Source organism: Anopheles aquasalis, chromosome 2, assembly GCF_943734665.1.
Source record: "Anopheles aquasalis chromosome 2, idAnoAquaMG_Q_19, whole genome shotgun sequence".
NCBI lineage: Eukaryota > Metazoa > Arthropoda > Insecta > Diptera > Culicidae > Anopheles > Anopheles aquasalis.
The window spans coordinates 6450001-6472706 of NC_064877.1; the positions used below are offsets into that span (position 1 = coordinate 6450001).

The following is a 22706-nucleotide window of genomic DNA, read 5'->3' on the forward strand; positions in this document are numbered from 1 at the left end:
ATGACCAGGGAAGCATTCATCGTTGCCATTCACATCATCATCAACATCCACATCAGCTCCAGGTGTATCGTGAAGATGCAACGAGTAACGCGTTCCACTCACGTTCTTCTGCTCAAGCATCTCGTAGCGCCGTGACTCACCATCATCCGCCATGAAGTTTCCCTGATGATCGTACTGGCCTGCAGGGGTCTTAGTTACTCCAGCCGTCCCCTGTGTACCCGGTGGTGGGCCCTGGAATTTGCTTCGCTGTTGCAACTGCAAGTTGCGCTGCTGTGCGGTCATCATCTTGACCTTCTTTGGATCCACCGGTATCGCTTCTTCGTCGTCGCTGTCGCTCAGTCCGTACTTGGAAAAGTGTTCCACCTTAAACACCCAGCTGCCCGTATCGGGCCGGTACTCGAGGAAGCGTGTATCATGCTTGTCACAGACACGCCGCAACTTGCCCTCGTAATCCATTAGTGCCAACCGTTGCGCGTCCTTGATCGGTTCGTGGAGCGTCTTATCGTGGGGCCACACCTGATCGAGCGTGATCTGTGCCTTCCGATTGAGCCCACTACCGACCGGTGGCTTGTTCTCATCGTCCGGATAGATGATCACCTCCTTGTGGCGGAAGTGCACGATCTCGTCCAGGTTCAGCCCAGCCACATCGATCGGCTCATTGAAGTACACGTTGCCATAGCCCTTGCGGCCAATCGTAAAGTTCGACACGATACAGCGTCCCTCGTCATCCATCAGCTGAGCGATCTCATCCAACGACGGGATCGTATAATACCTGAAGAAGGAACAGTTTCATGTAAGTTTCGCTCATTTGAAGACGTTACTTTGTAAAATAAAAAGAATAATTATTGCGTCTTCAGGGGTATTTTTCCTCAATTGTATGAGTCCTTTTCCTTCCAAAAACTCACCCAATGCGGCGCAGGACGATACCCGTCGGGTGTGGTTCCGTCTCTTCCGTGAGCGGGGTCATTGAAGAGGACAAATCCGTACCGACACCGGCCCCGATCATGCTGGTTTCGTTCAGGAACGATCGGTTCGAAATGCAGCTTTCGTTAATCGTTTGATTGCCCTCTGCGGCGGAAGAGGAACTGTTTTTCTGGCCAGATTTACCCAACTGGCTCGTCTCACCTCCCAGATGTGACTCTGAAGAAGAAAAAAAACGCGCGAACAAACGATCATCATGCAATTCCCCTGTGAGCAACGAGTGTGTGGTTCCTTACCTTCCGGGATGGTGCTCGGTGACAGCGAGATGGCCTTATCATTCCGGTTGCTCGCCGTTGCAAACTCTTTAATCGTGTTTTCCAGCACCGATTCCGACAGTCGCGGATTGTTGCTCTGCTGTTGGCGTACCTTATCGAGCACGTTCGACTGTAGCCAAGAGACGCGACGATTGCCATCGGTCTGCTGATGATCTTGCTGCTGCGATTGTTTGCCGGTACTGTCCGTCGGATTCGTCGGAATCTGATTGCGGAATGTTTCTCCCGTGCTTCGCGGTGGTGTGGTGATAACGGAATCGGCCACATTACCACCACCAGTATCGCCACTATCCGGTATGACGATGGTGGACTTTGTGGAGCGTGGTTTAATGATCAACCGCTTGGCGTTCGGTTTCAGGGTGAAGCTGTCCTCGAGCGTACTGTCGTACTCTTCGAGACCCTCGAAGATGGACTTTTTCAGCTGCACCGTACCGAGGGGTTTCACCTTGAGCCGATCGGTCGATCCTGAGCGTGCATTCACCTTGAACTGATAGTTCGAACCCTCGAGGATGGCTTTCTGTGCCGATGGGTTTGTCGGTTTCAGTGAATCCTCCGTCGGTCCGGCCAATGGTTTGATGCCCTTGAAGATGGCCGTGTCACCGTAGGGCGAGGAAGCCATCGCTAGGATTTGTTGATGAATCGGGACCGTTTGCTGGCCAACGTTGGCCGCGGTCATTCCACCGATTCCACCAATACCGGCCGTGCCACCGATTCCTCCAATGCCGCCTCCAAATGTTGTGCCCATGCCCATCGTTCCGAAGGCACCGGTACCAGTGCCAAGTGTCGATGTGTTTCCAAACAAGCTGCCCGTGCCCGTACCGAGGCCACCCGGTTTGTTGGCCGTGTTGCCAAACAGTGAGGTTGTGCCAGTTCCGAATGTAAGTCCACCGCCCGTTCCTAGACCACCAGCGGTGGCCGTACCGGTACCCAGTCCGAACGTCGGAGCAGCCGGTTTGTTGAAGGAATTTCCGAAGAATGATCCACCGGCGGCTGTGTTAGTGTTCGTGCCGAATCCAAACGATGGCGCACTGGATGTAGCGTTCTGGCCGAACGTTGTTCCACCGAGCGTACCGAAGGTGTTGGCCGGTTTCGCACCGAACAGTGTCGATCCGGCGGTGCTCGTTTGGGCGTTCGTGCCAAAGTTGAAGCTTGTACCGGCGGCCGGTGCACCGAGTGTACCGAAGGCACCCGCGGCCGGTGCTGCACCCGTCGTGCCGGCACCGGAAAACAGTCCCCCCGGTTGGGTGGCCGTATTTTGCGTTCCGAAACCACCGAATGCTGATGTCTGGCCGAAGGTGCTGGTGGCGGGATTGGCCGTTTGTCCGAATAAGCCCGTTCCGGTCGTACCGAAGGCCGGTTTGTTCGCTGCCAGACCACCGAGCGTTGAAGTAGTCGATTGAGCGAAACCAAAGCCAGGCGCCGAGGTGGCCGGTGTCGCGCCGAACGGTTTTCCAAACGTACTACCGGCCGTTGCACCGAAGCCAGGAGTTGTCGTAGCACCAAATGTGTTCGTTGTGGTACCGAACAACCCACCGGTGGCCGGTTGTGCTGCATTCTGACCGAAAAGACCACCCGTCGCTGGTTGTTGAGCAGTGGCACCGAACAGTCCGGTCGTCGGTGCGCCACTTCCGAACAGTCCGCCCGTTGCACCGCCTGCTTGTGGTCCCTTTCGATTGGCGGAATAATCTTCGAAGCGCAGCTCTTCGACTGACTTGTTCTCGTAGTCCTTCATGAAGGTGATGCAGTGCTGCTTCGTGTTGATGGTGGTCGTTTGGCCATTCTTAACCAGCGTATCCGTACCAAGCGTCTGCTGGTACTTGGAAACGGCCGTCCCATTGCCTCCCGCAACGGGTGTTGCTGCGCCAAAGGCCGGCTTAGCGGCACCGAACAGTCCACCGGCGGTTTGCGCATTCTGGCCGAAGAATCCGGAAGTGGTCGTCTGGCTAGTGCTGGCCTGACCGAACAGGGACGATTGCGTACTCGTTTGGCCGAATCCGAAACCCGCCGGTTTGGCCGCACCGAACGATGTGTTGTTATTGTTGCCGAACAGGGACGTATTTCCGGCCGTGTTGTTCTGCGTACCGAACAGAGACGTTTGTTGTGGCTGTGTTTGACCAAAAGCTACAACAACAACAAAATAGAAAAAAAGACAATTAAAGCAAGCCGCGATGAGTGATGCTAAATTGCGTCGCAACAATCACGTGCATGACGTCAGCGATGCACTTACCACCGAATCCGGGCTGGGCGGCGGGTGCAGCACCGAAGGCCGGAGCCGTGGTGTTGGTAGCACCGAACAGGCCACCGGTGGGTTGCGTTTGCCCGAACAGCGATGTCGTTGGTTGCTGTCCGAAGGCCGGCGTTGCACCGAACGCACCCGTCGTAACCGGTTTGCTGAAGGCGGTTGTCTGGCCAAACGGACTGGCCGTGGCTGCGTTAGTGCCAAAGTTTCCAAACCCGGGGTTGGCCGTCGGTTGCCCAAATCCTCCCGCTTTGGCGCCAAACATGATGAGATCCGGAAGAAACGAACGGTTCCACGCTTTTCCACACGCCTAGCAGTTGAGTCCTGCGGTGAAATTCGCAGCAGATTCCTTCGAACGCTTGTTGCTGTTCTGATGCGACGGAAAACGCGCCAACATAACCTCACATGCGGAACGCGCACAGAAACGGACTTGATGCGGACACTTTTCCGGGTGTTTTCCGGGCAACACTTGATCACTTGCGAAGCGGGTCGTCTCGTCGGCTGTCGGTGGCCGTACGGTGGACTAGCAACAACGATTTTTCACAATTATTTAGCATCAAGAATTTTCAAGTTTCTTCGAGATTTTGGACGAACGGAGGGGGAGTCAGTTCGCGTGATGACAGCCGCTGTCAAAATCGCGCGGACTTCAGGGGGTTTTCTACTCGTTTGTGGAGAAATTCATTTTTTCTGGCTTTTGGATTCATATTTTATGTGCGGATTTTTGAATCCTTTAGTAGTTCCAATCGACTGTAAATCTTTGAAAAATAATTGCTGATCATTTTCTGAAGTTGTTGGCGTGTTTTTTACGATTTTTTAGTTAGATGGAACAGTTTGCACGGCAAGTTTGTGGAGAGTTTTCGCTTCGTCAAAATGGGAGTTAAGTATTTTGACAGCATAGGCGGAGAGATTTCTCTCCGGACTCGTTGCTGAAGCAGAAAGATCACTTCCGAGAAGATCAGGCTCCGAGATCCTCTTCAATTCAAATTTAGAGCTTGAAGCAAGAACAGCAAGATCCTCTTCGTCCTGCCTTTGTCCTGTAGCATCAGAACTCTGTGAATGTGCCAAATTGTTAAAGACTCTGCATCGTGCCAAATGGTGAAAGTTGGAAAAAAGAGGTAACCAAAAGTGCAACAAATATATGTGCCAGGTGTAGTTCGTGTGATAAGTTGTTTGTGTGCCACGGAACAAGATCGGAGGTAAATCCACTTATTTTCTAAACCCCTGTTTCTTTAAACATAACTTTTCAAGTAATTTCGTGACCACCAAGTGAAAATATGGCCGGCAAAAAGAGGAGTGCCGGATGAGTCATACTTTTCCATGCTTCTGCCACGACGGTCTTGGCTTGGCGACCCTGATTGATGCTGAAAAGGGCTCGTTTCTTTGCCCTCATTTTGCATTTCTAACCTGTTGCGTAGGGTGATGAAATTGCGCGGAAGTTTTAAAGTCTCTCGGTAAGAAAAAGGGGAAAGCCGCCGGATGTCTAGAACTCTATGTATAAAAAACGCAAATTCCCTTAGTGTGCGTGCATTCGTTGCGTTAAGAAAGGGGTGTGTCGGATGGTGAAGAGGGATGGCAGCGGTGCTTCTTCTATGCTGTCTTCTAGAGCTCCTCGGGAGATAGCTATGCGCACCAAAACCATGGCACAGCGTCCTGCGTTGCCAAACTGCTCAGATTTCAGATTTTCTTCCCAGCATACTTTGTCGCCTTTTTTTACCCAAGATTTCATGGTTTCTACCTGCTCGACCGTGGGGTATGTTGAAGCAGGGTCCTTCGTTTTCGTATTGCTTCTTTGCGATCTTTGGCCGTTGTTAGATCTTATTTTTCAATTCGATTCTTTTGTTCCTCAGGATTTAAAATGGACCTTGAACACGCTGAAATATTTGGAACGATACAGCCGAGTTTGTCGTCATCGCAAGTGTAAGTATCGTGAGGCACAGCCAAACTATGAATGAACGATCAGTTTACTCAATTACCCCAATTTTTAATTTGTCTCTCTTTATCTCTTTCCATTCGCAGTGCTGATTTTACGGAGCTGCTGCAGCGCGTGAATGTAAGTACCGTAAATCAATTACGCGATATTGTTTCTTTGAAAAAACCATGCCCTTTAATTCAATAGCACAACAACCGGCCGGCGAATTCCGCCGCACAAAGCGCCGAGGTGTTGTTCGCTTCCATTCTGTTGAGGGGCTCGCACTCACATCACCGAACGATCGGTTTCTACATCAGCGGGGGGGGGTGTGGCGAGAGGGCGCTAATGGGGGTGCGCGTTTATCCTCTCGTTCTCGCGAAGCATTGATTGGCGCTTGCTAGAAAGGGTTGATGTTTTTTTTTCTTCGCTATGGGTGTGTATGTGAAGGATCCGCCAGCTATGATGGGGCTGCGGTGGCTCCACATAACGAGCCGTGATCATGAAACAGGATGAAACATGTTTGATCTTGTCTGCTGGGGGTTCTTTGCTCGATGATTTTTATGCTCCATCAACATGTTTTTAAACCTTTTTTCTACAAGCCGCCATTTTATATTCGTTTGATCACATATAACATTTTGCTAATTCTAGTCGCTTTCTCCTTTGATTTTCTGTTTCCCTACAGACCGCTGATCTGATGCACGCCACTGAAAGCGCATGGGATGATTCGTATTTTGCAAATTCCTACGTAGAAGTGGGCAAATTAAATAGCGAAAAGGATTCAATCTTTGCCGAGGCTATGAAGCCTTTCAGCATGCAATCCGTTTCGATTGATACGTTCGGTGGAGCGAATGATTTCAACATTAGCTTCATCGAGTGTGCTTCGCCGACGCAAGCAACGTCGAACAGTTTTTATTCTGCGAGACTCAACAAACTTTTCGTCAAGAAGCAACATACTTTTTCCGTGAACGTTTCCTACAAGAGCGCTCCGTTTGAGGAGCTCCGGTTGCGCATAATGCTGATCTGTGCGGCACCACAAGACTTACAGCGACCGATCAGTCGTTGCCAGAATGATATTTCCAAGGATCCGGGTAAGTGCTATTTCGTCTATTTCAATCGGACCGTGCTCGGATTATTCCAATTAATGAATACGCCCATTCAGTATATGATAAATTAAGTAATGTTTTTTACACCTCCGATAGGCGCTGCAAACGATCTTCATCGCGATCACATCCTACGTTGCCTCAATCCGTCAACGGTTTACGTGGGTACCGCCGATGGAGTAGCATTCCACAGCCGTCTGGCCACAATCATCGAGCTCCCCGGAACCGGCCAGCAGGTGGTCGAACCGGTTTCGATGCAGTTTCTGTGCCAAAACTCTTGTCCCACCATCGAACGTCGGTCAACGGCTCTCGTCTTCACATTGGAGCGGCCAGACGGCACCATCTGTGGTCGGCAGATGCTGCCAGTCAAAATATGCAGCTGCCCAAAGCGTGATAAGGAGAAGGAGGAAATTAAGCTGGAAGGTGGTAAGCGCAAAAAAGGTAAGTATTGTAGTTCGGTAACCAGACTTTTCAGCTCACGCTGTATTCTAAAGGTGGTTCTCCTACGTTCGCTTCTGGTGTTTGCTTGTTTTTCTAATTTGTTGAATTTAACGAACTAACATTTTAGCCAGTACCGAACCAGCTGCGGCCACGGAACCGCCCCGTAAGCTGACACGACAATCGAGTTCCAACGAGTCAGGGGCACGAATGAAGTTCACACAGATGTCCGGTGTCAATGAGAGACAGCGTGATTCGCCATCTACGTCTTTGGTCGGGCGTATTAAAAAGGAAGTGGACGGTAGTGGTGCGGTAGTGCGTTCCAATAGTAACGTATCCAACTGTTCGAGCACAGACGGTGATAGCACGGCTATCATAATGAGCCTCAAGTTGCCAGACATTGCCGTCGCGGTCGATGTGGCCGAGTACGCCTTTATGAAGGTGGCGGCTAACATGGTCCGATGCTCGAACGAGGAAGAATATAGTCGGTACGCGCGGTTCCTTACCAGCTGCCGCCGTGTCAAGAGTAAGTACGCTCAGTTCCTGTAAGCTCCACAGCAATTTACTTTTAGTGATACTACTCTTTACACTTACCTACCTCTGAACTATCGATAAACTCGTGTGTGCCCAAGTCCATAACCTCGCATTTCGCGCATTGTTAGTATATATTAAGTGATATTGCTCTTGTTCGCTGTACCTTTTCACCGCAAACGGGATTCCCTTTTCTGATATCTTCCAATTTATTCGCGAAACGGCAAAGGTCTCGTAGTCGGGACGACATAAGTGTCCGGCCACGGGACCCAAGCCTGGTTTGCACGTTTGCGTTTTTGTGTTCATTGTAGAAGTAAAGTGCCCTGTGCTAGGCCTCAGTGGAGCAGAAGGCCAACCATGCTAACATGCCAATACGAGACTGTGGGGTTCGGACTGTGATCACGCGAGAAACGTAGATCAAACTGTACAGTACAAATCGATGAATCGATTATGAAACAGAAAAAAAAGCAAAAAGCATAATGTCAAAACAATGTAAAAGTAGACCGTTATGGAATGCTCTGAAGTGCAAAGTTTGAAAAAAGGCATAATGCCATCAAAGACTGAAACGAAAAGAGCAAGAATTGCCACTAAAAAAGAAAAAAAAAGAAAAACAAACAATGCCAAAAAATAATGGGCATAAAAGAGCCAAAAAAAAATGAATATGGCCACCGAAAAAAATACATAAAAATAACATGGCAAAAAATTAACCCGCCATAAGAGAAAAGATGAAAAAATGAAGCAAAACTTCAGAGATATTCCAATGAAATATCAAACAAGATTGCCAAACAAATGAAAGATGGTTTAATAAAACGGGAATAAACGGCGAAGCAGGTGGCATCCATCCACCAGCGCTGCCGAGTGAAAACATCCGCTAATGGGTTATGTGTTCGTCACTTCAGGTTCATACTCTCAAGGAGTCCGTCAATGAAACAACTACATAAACCGACTGGAAGCATTAAAACTGCCCAGTTACACACCAACAACCTTTAAAACAAAAACCAAACCACAGTTGTGAACGGAGGAGAGAGTTTGACGAGCAGCTTTGACATGGTCTCAGCGTAACACACGGTTCGTGTGGAGCGGCATGCGCGCGGTGGTGGCAATGAAGGAACGGAAGGAGCTACAGAAAGCCAGCCCTACCAAAAAAGACCAAACTAAAGCTCCAACAATTGAAGTGTGACACTACTGCTGGAGGCGGCAGGAGGAAGCAGCAGTTGTAACGACATAACCCTGTATCCCGGTGTCTCGTTGACGTTTCGACCCTCACTACCGGTGCCTAACTTTAGTACGCACGGCTGTTCCGCACATTGCTGAGTGCTGGGGCCCAGGGAGAGGACTTATGAAAACATGTAACTACGGTTGCATGTTCGCTTAATGTCTCCTCTCGGCCAATAAGCCGTGTCTGCTCAGTGACACGTGGTGAGGGCACCGATCTGTCAAGGCATATATACGCAACGGTAAATAAGTATCCTTCAGCCTTTGCTGCACCTCCGAAGCATATGCGGTTCGGCCGGAACGTTTTGTGAATGTTGGATTTGAGCAGTCTACACACTTTCTTATAATCGCCAAGCACTCAACCCTCCAAAGCATCGAGTTACTAAAATTGCCACTCCACACCTCACACAATTGCCGTACATTACGTTGATGAATACTGTGTTATAGTTGGGCATTTCGAATCTCAAAGCAGCCTTAAAACTCTCTCCTTATCATGCGAATCGTTAGCATCAATATGCTATAGAAAGAAAGAACGAAAGACACCATTATCGGTGCCGATTCGAACGCTGTGTTGCATTTAGTTATTGCGGTTGAACGTTTTTGGAGTTTTCCTGAGGCGTCTAGAAAGGCAACCTAAACAAAAGGGCGACGAAAGGGAGGATCTATGTGAATGTGCATTTGTGGGTAACCGATTAAAGTCCGATCGCGTCGTTTTGTCTCACCGTCAAGCAGCAAAGCGAGTCGATCTGAGTTTAATGGGCCGCAAGGGGACATCTACTTAGGCACGTCATATATTGATCTCTTCTTAATCCTTTTGTTACGGGGTAAGTGAATGTTGCAGCTGGTAAAAGCAATGTTTATTCCATTACCTAAACGCACGTCCTTTAGATTTGAAATCCTTGTGTTGAATATCCGTTTGTTCCGTACGACATATGACAATGTGTAGTGCACCTAGTTAGTAGTTTCGTTTTGTGTGAACATGTGATTTAGTGTTTTTTGTTTTTGTAAATTTGACTGAAATTTAAACGATTTCTAATCTTATTCTGTTTGCGTTCAAATCGATTACCTAAATACGTTGGAAGTAATTGTAAATGTTGGATGATCAGCTAGCGATCATTCAGTAGAATCGTCTCAATATTCCCGCGCACATCCAGCCTTGATGTATGCTATTCCCGCATTTACTGCTGGTTGAGTGTGCGTGCATCAAAGCCACATACATGATTCTTATCAACGGCACGCCTTTGTCAAAGTGTTTCTGTAGTTAATGTGTAACTCAATGAGTAATGTCGTCCTAAATCCTAAAGTATAATTCAAAATCATAAATTTTTAGATTCCTAATTTTATGTTAATTAAACGTATAATAATTCATTTCCTGTAATGAAACAGAAAACTCGTTTGAAATTATTGGTCCGGTAGCGAATTATGTTATACGTTGAAATATGAATTTTCTTTATTTTAAACAGTTATTCATAATTGCTTCTCTATCGAATCGTTTAAATTCTTGAAGAGGCACGTCTTGTTGTACTTGCAATATTTGAATGAATCACTGTTATACTGCTATTTGATAGTCATGCACGTACTAACAATTATTAAGGTGATTCTTGGATTTTTCTTTTCAATAGAATGCGTCATTATCAAACATGTAGGTCATATATTTTTTTGTAAATCTATGCGGCATTTGGAATGGGATTACTCTGTCATTGGAGAACGCAGAGGCTTCTTAATTAGGCCTCGTTCTCAGACGTCCCCATGCTCTCCGTATGGATAGGCACACCGACGGAAAAGAAATATTCCAGATCGTTTAACCATTTTATCTAGCCAAACAGGCTCACTGCATGTTGAAATTCGTGCAGAATAATATCATTGAATTACAAAAAATTTTGATTATGAAATTTATTATGAAATTATATGCCAATGGATAAATTTAAACAAAAATAGGAATTATGCGTTTGCGATTTTCATGTTTTTCTCCAAGTTCCATTTGAAATCCGCATTATATCCTAATCAAATTAAAGTTTCTCATATGGCGAATCTCTTCTATGAATGATAATTTTAAAACGTTTGTTAAAAAATGCAAAATACCACGAACTAAATACTCCGAAAAATGCCTCAACAAGTAACGCATAATTGTCAACGAATGTCTCGGTTGATTTTGGTTTAATTCAGTCTTTTACCACTAACGCCTTGCGCTGCTCCCATCCCTTTCACAAACAACGAAGCTCACCGATAATGAAATGAAAAAATCAATATTAATTGCAACTCTCAATCCTTCTTCCAGGCCGATTAGAGAAGAACCTGGAAGCAAAGCCCTCATCCGATGAATCCTACAATTCTGAATGACCGGTCAAGACTGAAACAGCCGGCCTGGAAATTATAATTTGGATACATTTTATTTTACTCATGTTAGTATTACTTGTTGGCTCTACTTTGTTGTGCAGAGTACATTTGGTACTGTTTTTTTTATACTTTTTGGATATCAGTTTGATCATTGTTTGTGTGGACTGTTGTGTATGGATGAGGCAAAATTGTGACGAAAGGCAATCATGAGGGAATAAGCGCGTTTTTGTAAGGCTCATTAGTGTTAAGGAAAGTTGTCTTTGCTATAAGAAGAATCAGTGTATAGTTATTGTAATCGACATTTAGGCTAGGATCTTTTCGTTAACCATAAGGTTATACGATAATTAAGATGGTAAACCGAACAAGAGCAGTGATTAGTAAGCAAGAAACTACAAACGAAACTACGCCTTTGCATACGTATTTTTAATAGGAACTCTTAATATTTAAGTAACACAGACTTGTAGGAATGTAAGAACAAATAATAACGTGTAAGAGTAGTGTGACTATGTCACGTTAAGCTTAACAAATACGTAGTTATTGTTCTTTTCACTAGATTTATTGTACGGGTCTTACAGATGGAATGGAGTGTATCCTTTTCGAAAGAGATGGGTAGATGATAGAAAGAGTGCGAGAGAGATGATGAAAACATGAAAAAATGTCTTAACACAGATAAAAGAACAAAACGCTTGGTGTTTCATTATATTTAGATATTGTCTCGGGCGAGTGAGTTCCCGCTGTTATAAGCTTTTTACCACCTTTCAGTAACCTCTAGAATGTTTATACGGTAGGTGCTGCATATTTTCAGGGAATAAACGCACCAGAATTGTACTAAAATACATCGATCGCGACCGAAAGGCATCTGTTATACCCGTTTATCGCAGGATTTGCTGTTCCTTGCGCGTGCCGTTGTTTTTGAGTGGTCAAGACTTTATTTCACAAATCCTGTTTGTACCGACTCCTTTAAGATCAATGCCGGATCTTGGATGCCAATAAATTCCCTGAGCGTGTCGTGCCGTTCGGCCGTTATAAATGGTTTGTGCACACACAGCAGAATGGTCAAGTAGCGGTTCAACAAGAGCTTCACCTAGAAGCCACTTGAAACTGATTGCACTTTTCTGGTATTAACTAATCGGTGAACGGATGTCTTGCCCGATATCGCCCGAGAAGCCCGGACGCTTAGAGTCCTTTAAAGCCTCGCGCGAACGGACCGCACAGTTGTAGTCGCGTTTTTGCAATCATCCAGCAATGGAGTCGGTCAGTCAGGTAGCCACGCGCATTCTGCTACTCGTGCTGCTTTCAACGATGCACGCGAGCACCGCGGCACAATCGAACAAGATAAGATTGCAAGTGAATAGTGAAGATGGACGATTGACCGTCCCAGAATTGGTGACAAAGTACGGGTACGGGGTCGAAGAGCATCCAATTACGACCGACGACGGCTATCGGCTGATACTGCATCGAGTGAACAGTGAAAACACCCGCCCCAATGCGACCGTAGTCCTGCTGATGCACGGATTGCTCTGCAGCTCTGCCGATTGGGTGGTGATCGGTCCGGGAAATGCGCTGGCGTATCTGCTGGCTGATCGAGGATACGACGTGTGGCTTGGTAACGCTCGGGGTAATCGCTATTCACGCAAGCACGACAATATGGATCCAAAGGGGACCGAGTTTTGGAAGTTTTCCTGGCACGAGATCGGCCTGTACGATCTACCGGCTACGATCGACTATATACTCAAGCGGACGCAACAACGCCGGTTGCACTACGTCGGTCACTCTCAAGGGACCACCGCATTCTTCGTGATGACCACCATGAGACCGGAATACAACGAAAAGGTGATAGAGATGCAGGCACTGGCTCCGGTTGCATTCATGGAGCACATGAGTAGCCCTTTGCTGAAGCTGATGACACGGTTCCTGAACACACTGAATGTCCTGTTCTCCCTATTCGGTATCGCCGAGTTCCTGCCAAACACACCCATTCTACAGGAGGTCGCCACGCGTATCTGTCCCCCGACAGCAACCACTAACCTGTGCATGCATCTGCTCTTCCTGCTTTCCGGCTACGATCCTACTCAGCTCGATCCGGCATTGGTGCCGATCCTTTTGGGTCACACGCCGGCTGGGGCCGCGACAAAGCAAGTGGTTCATTTCGCTCAAGGCGTGCGTTCCAAAAGATTTCAGCACTACAATTATGGAAAAGTGAAGAATCTCGTCATTTATGGGAAAATATCTCCACCCGAGTACAATCTTACCCAGATCACCGTGCCGATCATGATTTACTACGGACTAAACGATTTGCTGGCGGCTCCCGATGACGTTCACAGGCTGGCGGCGAGCCTGCCCAATTTACAGCAAAAGGTGCAGGTGAACCACGCCAGGTTTAATCATTTGGATTTCCTGTTGGCCAACGATGTGCGCACCCTGCTATACGACGGTTTGATCGAGCGGATCACTACGGTTGATAAGCATGCGGCGAATTGAAGAGACCGGGGAATGCGCAATGAGCTGGCATTTCCCTCCACTGGAATGGATAAGGGGGTACTCTAGAGACAAAGCTGTTCCACCTGTGATACTGCTGTCGAGCTGATGGTTTAACTGTGACGATGCATGCATGCCCCTTTTCCAAGATTCTCCCCAGCTCTTGACTGGAACTTTCTGATAATGTATTTCCCGTGCGTCAGAGAACATCCCGCGGATCCTGTAGCTTTTAAGTATTGCGGGCTTGTCGAGTTGAATGAAACTGATAACACAATAAAGAGATAGTTGTGGAATCTTTTGAATTGCTAAAAACATATGTTCGCGAGTCCGGCGCAAACTTTCCGCTTGGGAAATTAAAACTCTGGCTGCGAGTCACGTTGGTAATGATCATTATTCCAGCAGCCTGGAGGTTCTGTGATTCCGTAATTCCGAGTTCGTGAACGCCCTAGAACGCTGTGGATTATTTGGGGGAGAAAGCTGTAAGTTCTAGAGAAAAATGATGCGGTTGCGAATTTTCGATGAAAAATAAAAGAACAAGTTTGGCAATTAATTTTTTAAAGATTTTTAGCGGTCGGTCATCGCACTCACCGAGTATTTAGACGCACAACGGAGCGTAAACGCTGTTTGTAAACGCTTCTATTGTTCTTTATGTTCTGTTCTGCTATTTTTTTTTTTGTGATTTATATCAATAGTTTATGTTCGTTTCGAGTGGGTTTCTTTCACCAAAGGATACTAATTTTGCAAAAATAAAATTACTAAAATTAAATTGCAATCGGTTAGAGAGACATCAACCCGGTCACATAAACATATCCCTCCAAAAACGATTTGACACTTCATGCTAGCGCTGCGTGTGGCGACTGCTTCAGTTTTCTCCGAAAGCCGCGACTGAACGGACGCGAAACGTGCGTCGCTCCTATCCGGAAAATCCTCCAAGATTTCGTCGCGATTCCAAGAACCGGGTGTGTGCGTTATGTTGTATCTCGTGGTGTGTGATGTTGTGAGGGTGTGAGAGCCCACCACCGGTTCCGACGCGCTGTGGGGGTGTTGCGATTGAGAAGAGGAAAAGTGATTTGTTGTTTTGTTTTGTTTTTCGTTCTTGTACGCCAAACAAACTGCAGCGTGCTAGATGTGCTGTGAAAGTGAAGTGAAAAAGGCAAAGAAGAAAGTGTCACCGAAACAAGCCTCCTTTGGTCCGGCATGCGATGAGAGGGTGGCGCGGTGAATAGAGAAGCGCGCGCTACCAAAGCGAAACAGAACAAGTGGAGAAGCGGAGAGGACAAACAATTGTCCTCCGAGGATTCAACCCAGCGGTTCCAGCAGAACTCCGGCGAAACACAAACAACAAGATGACCGTTTGGAGCAGAACGTCCGAAAGGCGGCTTGCAGTCGGTAGGTCGCGCTATTTACATTACTTCAAACCACCTGTATCTCTCTCCCTGTCTCTCTATCTAACCGATAATTAAGTGATATCAAGTGACGACTCCCACGAATAGACGCGCCCCATTCCACCCCCTGCTATGCTGCTCGTCGTCGATGTCGTCGGTTGACACACATACCTCGACAATGTTGGTGTGCGTATGTGTGGGTGTGTGTGGCAAACCCAGGATGCGGGTGCGGTGTGTGGCTCGGTCTTTATGCTGGTGTCGCACACCCCCCCTCATCTCGCGCGGCAGCGTTTGGGCGTTGTTGCAACTGAACACGGATTTTTCCCCATCCTCCCCTCGAACCCACGACAGTGGTTTAGCGTTAGCATGTTTTATGCTGTCGACCACCGATGTTTCAGTTTCCGTTGCAAAACGATCGCACGGTATGGTTCCGCAAGCGCGGCGCGAGCGGCCGTTCGCGGAACAAAAACCTAAAGCGAAAGGGCACCTGAAGGCAGCAGTGAAGAAGAATGGGGTTGAAAAGGAAGGGGCGAAATTTTGCGTTATTGCGCCGTTCTTCTTTGCACATTAGCGTACCCCACCCGATTCGTGATGATCAAAAAGCGACCTTTTGGGGAGGATCGATGCAAAATGCGGGTTAATTATTTCGATGAAAATGGAATCGACCTCTGCATACTGCGATTTACTCTTTGCTACACAATGTCGTCCGATGATCGATCGATCGTCTCGAGTAGCTGCTGTTTCTCCGCAGAACATTCTCGAGGTGAGCAACACACAGCGCAACGACAAGCGAGGCGGGTTGATATCATCCAAGACGGCAGAAATTACAGTTTAATCCACGGTGGCCCCGTCCCGGGGGGTTTGGGGGGTCCGCTAAAACCACTAAAGGCCGCTAATTATTGTCGATCGCGACTAGCTTACCTTGCGACAGAGAGAGAGAGAGAGAGAGATATTCTTTGTGGTGGTGTGTTAGCTCTCCGAGTTGGTATCCGCGCTACGGCGGTGGCGGCGACGGCGCATCTAGTAGCTGGTGCTAAGTGTGTCTCTCGCTTGGCTTTGAAACGTGAGACGCAATCAAAGCAGCCGCGAGACCGCGTCCGTCGCCCCGACAACCAGCGTTCTGTGTATGTTGTGTTGGATTTGTCATCGCACACAACCTGATCAGGGGCGCGATGTTAGTCTGTGTCTCTGTTTAACCGAGTCGAGACGATGATCAACACACATCGATCGCGATCGCCGTTTGTCGTCGTCATCATCAGTCAGGAACAGGTTTCTCGCGAGCATAGAATGTTGGAACCAATCCGGATCCATGTGCCACCATAACTCCCCCATCCAAGAGCCTGCGTTTGTAAACAAAAACAGGAAACCAGTCAGAACGGATCGGAGCCGGAACACATTTGGCTGCAACATTCTGGAGGCATATCTCACGCCCGGAACCGCACCCGGTTTCTAATCTCGTCACTGTGTCGATAAGCTCCAGGTCCTTTATCCAATACTTCAGCCCTTCTCCTGAGGGCAAACAAATTCGTGGGAAACCTGGCCAACAACATATTTCGTGCCAGGGCAAGGAGGAGGCGAATATGCGGCACACAGAGCGAAGGGCCGATAATTGAAGTTGAGGTCGTCCTTTGCCTGCTTGAAGGACACCGATCAGGGATGCCTGGGAATCCGGTGGTGGTGGGCCCGTCCATAACACAGCTGGATGCAGCAGGTCAAGAACGGTTGGAGGTTTTATTTTTGGAAATGTGTTTCCTGGAAACACACAGAACACACAGCGCGAGTGCTCTGCTGCGTGTTGCTGCTTCCCTTTCGTTTCTTGGTTATCAATCAGAAGGCCGCGCCACCGTTGGTGGTAGTGTTGGTGATGCATCTTTTGAAAAGGATGCGGTGATCGCCACATGACACATGACTTCAAGGATCTTCTTCTAACGTTGCAATTCATGTTGTCTCATGGCCACTGCGTGAACCCGGGCTTTGATCAATGGCTCACTGTTCTCGCCCGCACCCTACAGTCGATGTCAAGTTTAATTGAATTAATGCTACATTCCAGAGCTCATCACGCACAGCTCATCCATCCACTCACTCCTCAGGCATCAACTGGTTGCGGTCTGTCGGAACTTTCCGCTTGAAAAGACACAACCGATCCATTCATTTCACTTGTTTGCTACTCCTCGCGTCCCGTGACCTTTCGAGGTGCAGCTCTCTCTCTCTCACCACTCTCGCCGCCGGGTCATCGGGGTCTCGGGGGGTGTGCTGTGCAGAGGAAAAGCCAGAAAACTCGTTCCAAAGACAACGACAGCGAGCATCATCATGCTGCTGCTGCTGCTGCCGATGAGAGGCGACACATCTCGATCGTTCTTCGTCGTCGCAAATGATGAAAAAATGACTTTTGATAATGCTGGAACGCGGGGTCGGCCTTTTTTTTTCATGAAAGAAGCTACTCGAACTTCTGAACTCTCTACTGAGAAGAGGATGGTCGAAGGAATTTGGTCTACCGGCCAAGGGAGCGAACGTTGAACTTGAATGACGCAGGAAACGCAATTAATCGAGCCAAAAAAAAACAGGACGAAAGAACAATCCAAGAAGTGGATTCTCGGCCGGCAAGTAATCCACATCGAAATCTGTCATCGATGATTGAATGGATCACTTACTTCGCGACGTTGATTAGAGTATAGGTCAGAGAGGGGGGTAGAGCGACAGCACAGAAAAAACGACGGAATCCTGACAAGGTCCCCGGAGGCCTTATCGTCTGTCCAGTTCCGCTCGATTGTCAAATGGTGGTAGTGCTGTGCTCCTCAAGCACTTCTCTCCTTGTTGACGCCTCCTTGAGCCGCGTACCCGCGGTTCCAGATCATTCCTCGCCATCGCGCGGTCACGGGTGATCAATTGTGGAGCACACCGGCGAATGGGTGACCGATTTTTTGTTTTTTGTTTGACCCGAGAAGAAAAATGTTTTCGCATAAAATGGAAAAGCCTAGAAATTGGTAGCAAACAAGTAGCAAAACGATTTCACTCAGCTCGGTCAGCCAGTCAGGGGGCTAAAGCTTTCTTTGGAGTGAGTCACAGGCGCGGCAGTGGTGTGGCCAGCGTGATATGATGTGGTGACCGTGATTTTTGCTCGGCGACACACCACCACCGGGAGTGGTGTGTGAATCATCGGACCGGAGCGGGTCGGTCGGCTTATGCGCGCGAGCAAAGTTGTTCCTGGAATACAGCTGTAATCGGGGTGGTGGTGGTGCTGGTGGTAGGGGGTGTTAGGGAGGTCGTGACCGCCATATCTGCGCCCGTATCGGAACCGCTAGCCGCGTGCCGCAGTTGTTTTGACGTAAAATATGTTTTAAACCCCCCCCCCCCCTCCCCCTCATTGGTTTGTCCCCAAGCTACCTCTTGGGCTTTGTTATCGGACAAAGGCTGAAACATCTATAAATATATTTAATCAATTAAAGCAACCCATTTAGTCATAGTTACCGGTGGGTTTTTGGTTGGAAAACTGTTGCCGTAGGGGTACGCAGGGGGACGACCACCGAGGCAGGTTGCCTAGACAACAGCGAACCGCCGATGCACTGTACCCCCTGAGGCTTGTTGTGTTCAGTTCACCTGCAACCACCCCCTTAACAACAGCAACTGCATAATGAACGACTCACAACTCTATCGGAAATTCCCCGGCCGGATATCGATTCACGGCAGATGATTTTTTGATTCGTCAAGCAAGTGTCTCTCTTTTTCGGCTAATTTTTGACCTATTTTTTTGTGGGAGGGAAAGGTTAATTTATTAACCTTCATTGGGCTCACCTTGGTACACTAAAGACGGCCCAAGATACAATAAATCCCAGCCCAGTGAAAATGGGGCCAACCAGCAGACCAGGTTGTATTGCTGATTTATGAGCGCCGGCAAAGCATTATCTCTCATTTACTCTCTAAGGTAGCAGAGGGGAGTTGCACGTGGCTCAGAAGAGGCTCGTCAAGTGGTCAGGTGACTTTTCGGGGCCGTGCTGCCCATGCTGAGCCGCCACAGTTGTTGCAATTTATTCAAACATTCACCAACGGGGCAAAGGTGTTTTGCAAACGATCAGTGCAACCTTCTCTTCCCAAGTTTAGATCGTTTAGATGAGCGTGAAGTGATCTGTTGCTCCCGCTGCTGCTGCTACTGTGGGAAGGTTGCATTTTGGACGTGTACTGCACGCGAGTACTACAAACTTGCCCCGAGGGGCAGGGAAAACCGACTCATTCCCACCACCGATCGTCGTGCAATCGACGCACGCGGCGGATCGTCATGCGAAACGTCGTCATCACCTTCATTGGAGAGGCGGATCTTTGTTTTATTTTTTGTGTGTTGTTTTTGCAGAAGTCCAGGCAGAGGGGCGCTGTGAGTAGCTGAGAAGACCTTCACACTACGACGCCCGAGCCGAGAGCTGTGAATGTGAACTTGGACGCGAGAAAACAATCATCGTTTGGCCCATTTCACCGGAGCCTGGAGGCGCCATCACCTTTTCGCGCGCCACTCGCGCACGCTCGTTGTCGTCGCCCTGGTGTGCGACCTCGAATTCAAATCAATTGGTGGGCCCCCTCGGAGAGCTTGGTCGCGTGTTTCGCGTGTTCGTCCACTTGCAGGCCACCCTTTTTTTTGGGCGGTGGTGCATGTGCCCCATGTGAGCGTCGATGACTTGCGGCTACTGTGGAGGAGCCCTGCAATCACGCCGCGCTATGTGTTTCTAGTACCTTGAAATTGACACACTGTGTACGCGGGTGTGTGAAAGCTCTCGGAATTCCATCTCCGGAATCGGAGGGGGGGGGGGGGGGGTGGGCTGTCCTCGAGGGCAGGAGAAAACCAAAATCGAGCTGCCGTGTAGTAGAAGGCCACGCTACGCCATTTGCTGCCGAGATTGCCTACTTTCTATTCTACCACACGTGTATCGCTGTGACGCACGAAAAGTGTCATTACTGTCAGGTGAAAGGGTTTATAACCTCACTTTGTGTTGCATTTTCAAACTAAAAGGCTCTTAAATTGTCAGATTTATTTATTGAAAATGATTTTGCAACAATGTTTTCAAACGGTGAGTCAGTCCGATATTCATCATCCGGTTTGGACGGTGGTTAGTATTGCTTGTAAAATCAATTTTAATCAACCGACTCACACGCGTGATAACACTCTCTATTTGCACACTGGCCTCGCACTGGCGTTGCTGCTGTTGCTGCTGCTGCTTACTACTCACCAACGCCAGTTGGTGGTTAATTATTTGATTTCCTTCTGTAAACAGAATGAATCGGTTCCTGGGCGAAACGCACAGCGTCGCTATACAGCCCATCATGGCGTGTGGGTCGTGAAGTCGTCCCCGTTATCTTCTCACTCGAACCTCTCCCGATACACCCCTTTCGGTTCGCGGTGGAAGTTTGCAGCAGAACGACGCTCGGAGCGACGAGTTGGAGTGTGTCGTCTGGAATCGCGCAAAAGTGAGGCCCCCCCGAGATAAGATTAGATATCGAGAGGCGCACAGACAGAGAGTGTTTGTGGTGACAAGCTACCGGTACGCGATAAGTCAATAAGAGAAAACCAAAACATCACGATTCCTCCAAACCTGGAAACCTAAAATCGTCCATTTTGTTGTTTTGGTTCAAGGGGAGTCCATCTTTGGCATTCACCCTTTTCGGAACTTCTACTTGCCTGGACATTGCTTCCTTTTGCTGTAAGATAATCGAACTTAACCGCTTTAATCAAGAACCAAACCATCGATTTCTGGGGCCGCGAGCCTGCCGCGAACTCCTCCCATCCGGTAACGTTCCGATTTGCGTTCATCGGAGGAAAAGATTGAACCACAGACCATCGCGGGAGGTTCGATTTCGTCCGTGCGTGCAATTTCGATGTTTAATTAAATAATCATTGACCGGCGCATCCGCCATCGTTTGGCCATTGCGTCGCCGTTGCTCTTGCGTCTTCACTTCAATCGCAAGTTAATGGCGCGCTGCGTAGGAGCACCGAAACAATGCGGCGCGTGGCCATGTGTGTGGCGGGCGGGGGCAGGATTCAATTTTCTCCCCCCGGCGGATGATGGTGGTGCGTGGCGTGTTGTGCTTCTCTCATTTCTATTTTCAGTTTTTCCAGTCATCCTGCTGCTGCTTGCCAACAAGAGGGGTGGAGTTAACCACCGCCGAGGGGGCGAGAGTGTAAAAACAATTAATCGGGTGAAGCTCGCGAGATTGTGGTGGTTAGTAGTGGCCGCCATGTCAAGCCGATGGCGTTGTGCAATTTCGATTCGATGCTTCCGAAAATGGTGTTGGTGGTGGCGGGCAATTGGAGAAGTGTGTTGTGTGTTGGGTAACGTTACGGCACAACACCGGCAGCCAGTCGCGTCAGCCGTAGTTTAGGTCATTTGCGCGGTTACTCGATTACTTCACACTGCACTTGATGGAGATCCACCCTGGATCTAATGTAGTAATTGGTTCTCGATACCGTCGTTATGTCGTTTATTGGGTCAGTTTAATCGCTTCATCTGCTGACGGTATGTGGAGAAGATCGTTTTAAAGGAGAGAACTTTTGTGAAGTGTGGTTTTTTAACCTGCAATACTGTTATCTTCAAGCGATGTAGCTAATGCACTTTACATTTCACCTTAAAGACAGTTACAGCGAACATTTAACTCATAATGATACAGTTCTCAGACTCATGAGATGGGCAATTATGGGCTTCGATCTCACAGAATTCTACTAAAACACCCCGGGAACATCGATACACTTCCTATGCGGGGCACCTATGGCTCCTGTCCATTATCAGTTCTTCTTCGGTCTTCGGCGCTTCACCTTACACCATCACCATCTGCCAACTAACGGCTGTTGGTCAATCAAAATCGCGCACATCATTGCCCTCGGATCATCGATTCAGACGTTAGTTGCGGGGCATAAGGGGTTGGATCGTGTCTGGCCCCGTGTTGCTCTGTAGCTGTTTAGACCGACCGGCATCTTCGCTCGCCTATCAATCTCGCCACGACCGGCTGGCGTGTACGTGCTATGCCGCCTGCCCTGTGTCAATGCCCTGCTACTCTCCACGGCTCGCTTCCTTCTCTGTGAGCGTTGGTCTGACCGGAACTCGGGCATATGCATGCATGTGCGGTGCTATCTGCCTGCTCCGGCTGGCCGAGTACACTCGAGGCCGTCATTCGAGGGTGAAGGAGAAGAAGGAGGCGAGGAGGCGTCCGTAATCATGCCGCCAACATGTGTGCAACGGCGGTCGGGTTCACTTCCTGTTGCACTTGTTGATGCGCCACTAAATGTCAGACTTTCTCTCTCTCCTTTTCTCTCTGGTGGTATGCAACACATGGTATGGCATGGATTCCCTTTAACGTGCGGCAGTATCCTGTCCACATACACTCGACCGGATTCCTGGCAACCACGTGTTGCGCCTTGGCTCTGGTACTCGTGTGGATTGTCCTTGGTCTCATTGTGCACAATGGATTGCTACCAATTCACTGCAATCCAGTTAAAATCTAACATCGCAGATCCACTTTCTGTTGGTCGTTGCGCTTTTTCGTTTCTTTCAACGAAAGCAGGAAATAACAAAGTGTGACAGATAGAGATCAATCGATGAGAGTGAGCGCCAGTCCGCTAGCCATAGCCCGACGGACAGCGAATTATTATAACACGAGAGCGTTACATAGTGTTTCGCATTATGAAACCGGCAATGCATATTATGAGCCCGGGCACGGGCTGTAGCAACACCGCTCCTCAAACGGATGCATCCGGCCGGGTTGGTCGGATAATTTTTGCAATCAGATAACGTGCTCGAGCACACGCACTCTACTGCCACCGATTTGTGGCTGAAATTCATGGTC

At 48.5% G+C, this 22706-nt stretch overlaps 4 protein-coding genes across 11 annotated transcripts in view; 3 read left to right on the plus strand and 1 right to left on the minus strand.

The window, feature by feature from the left end:
- The window catches only part of LOC126571354 (nuclear pore complex protein Nup98-Nup96), a 7347-nt gene extending 3248 nt beyond the window's left edge, over positions 1-4099 (minus strand). Inside the window, exons 1-4 of the mRNA XM_050229792.1 lie at positions 3481-4099; positions 1218-3374; positions 906-1140; positions 1-772 (exon numbers count right to left, since the gene is read on the minus strand). The exon at positions 1-772 is cut by the window's left edge and continues 2248 nt beyond it. Coding sequence (XP_050085749.1) covers positions 1-772; positions 906-1140; positions 1218-3374; positions 3481-3757 — 3441 coding nt within the window. The 5' untranslated portion in view covers positions 3758-4099. The remainder of the gene's footprint in view (positions 773-905; positions 1141-1217; positions 3375-3480) is intronic.
- A 292-nt stretch (positions 4100-4391) lies between these two features.
- On the plus strand, positions 4392-11692 carry LOC126571384 (cellular tumor antigen p53). 3 transcript variants are annotated; one of them, XR_007607887.1, is made up of 8 exons: positions 4392-4688; positions 5340-5409; positions 5509-5542; positions 6084-6489; positions 6601-6942; positions 7070-7465; positions 8370-8927; positions 10964-11054. XR_007607887.1 is itself a non-coding variant. In XM_050229859.1 (7 exons), the coding sequence occupies exons 2-7, from the start codon at positions 5348-5350 to the stop codon at positions 11023-11025; spliced, it is 1302 nt and encodes a 433-aa protein (XP_050085816.1). In that variant the 5' UTR covers positions 4392-4688; positions 5340-5347; the 3' UTR covers positions 11026-11692. The 3 variants fall into 3 exon arrangements, 2 of the variants coding, with proteins under 2 accessions (XP_050085816.1, XP_050085817.1); XM_050229859.1 differs by lacking the exon at positions 8370-8927 and having other exon boundaries at positions 10964-11692; XM_050229860.1 differs by lacking the exon at positions 10964-11054 and having other exon boundaries at positions 8370-10307.
- A 483-nt stretch (positions 11693-12175) lies between these two features.
- On the plus strand, positions 12176-13793 carry LOC126571385 (lipase 1-like). Its single transcript, XM_050229861.1, has one exon. The coding sequence runs from the start codon at positions 12268-12270 to the stop codon at positions 13501-13503; it is 1236 nt and encodes a 411-aa protein (XP_050085818.1). The 5' UTR covers positions 12176-12267; the 3' UTR covers positions 13504-13793.
- A 593-nt stretch (positions 13794-14386) lies between these two features.
- Positions 14387-22706, plus strand: part of LOC126571353 (dedicator of cytokinesis protein 1) — a 33707-nt gene continuing 25387 nt past the window's right edge. For all 6 annotated transcript variants that reach the window (XM_050229785.1, XM_050229786.1, XM_050229787.1 and 3 more), the window contains exon 1: positions 14387-14889. In XM_050229785.1, the coding sequence (XP_050085742.1) occupies positions 14847-14889 (43 nt within the window). In that variant the 5' untranslated portion in view covers positions 14387-14846. The remainder of the gene's footprint in view (positions 14890-22706) is intronic.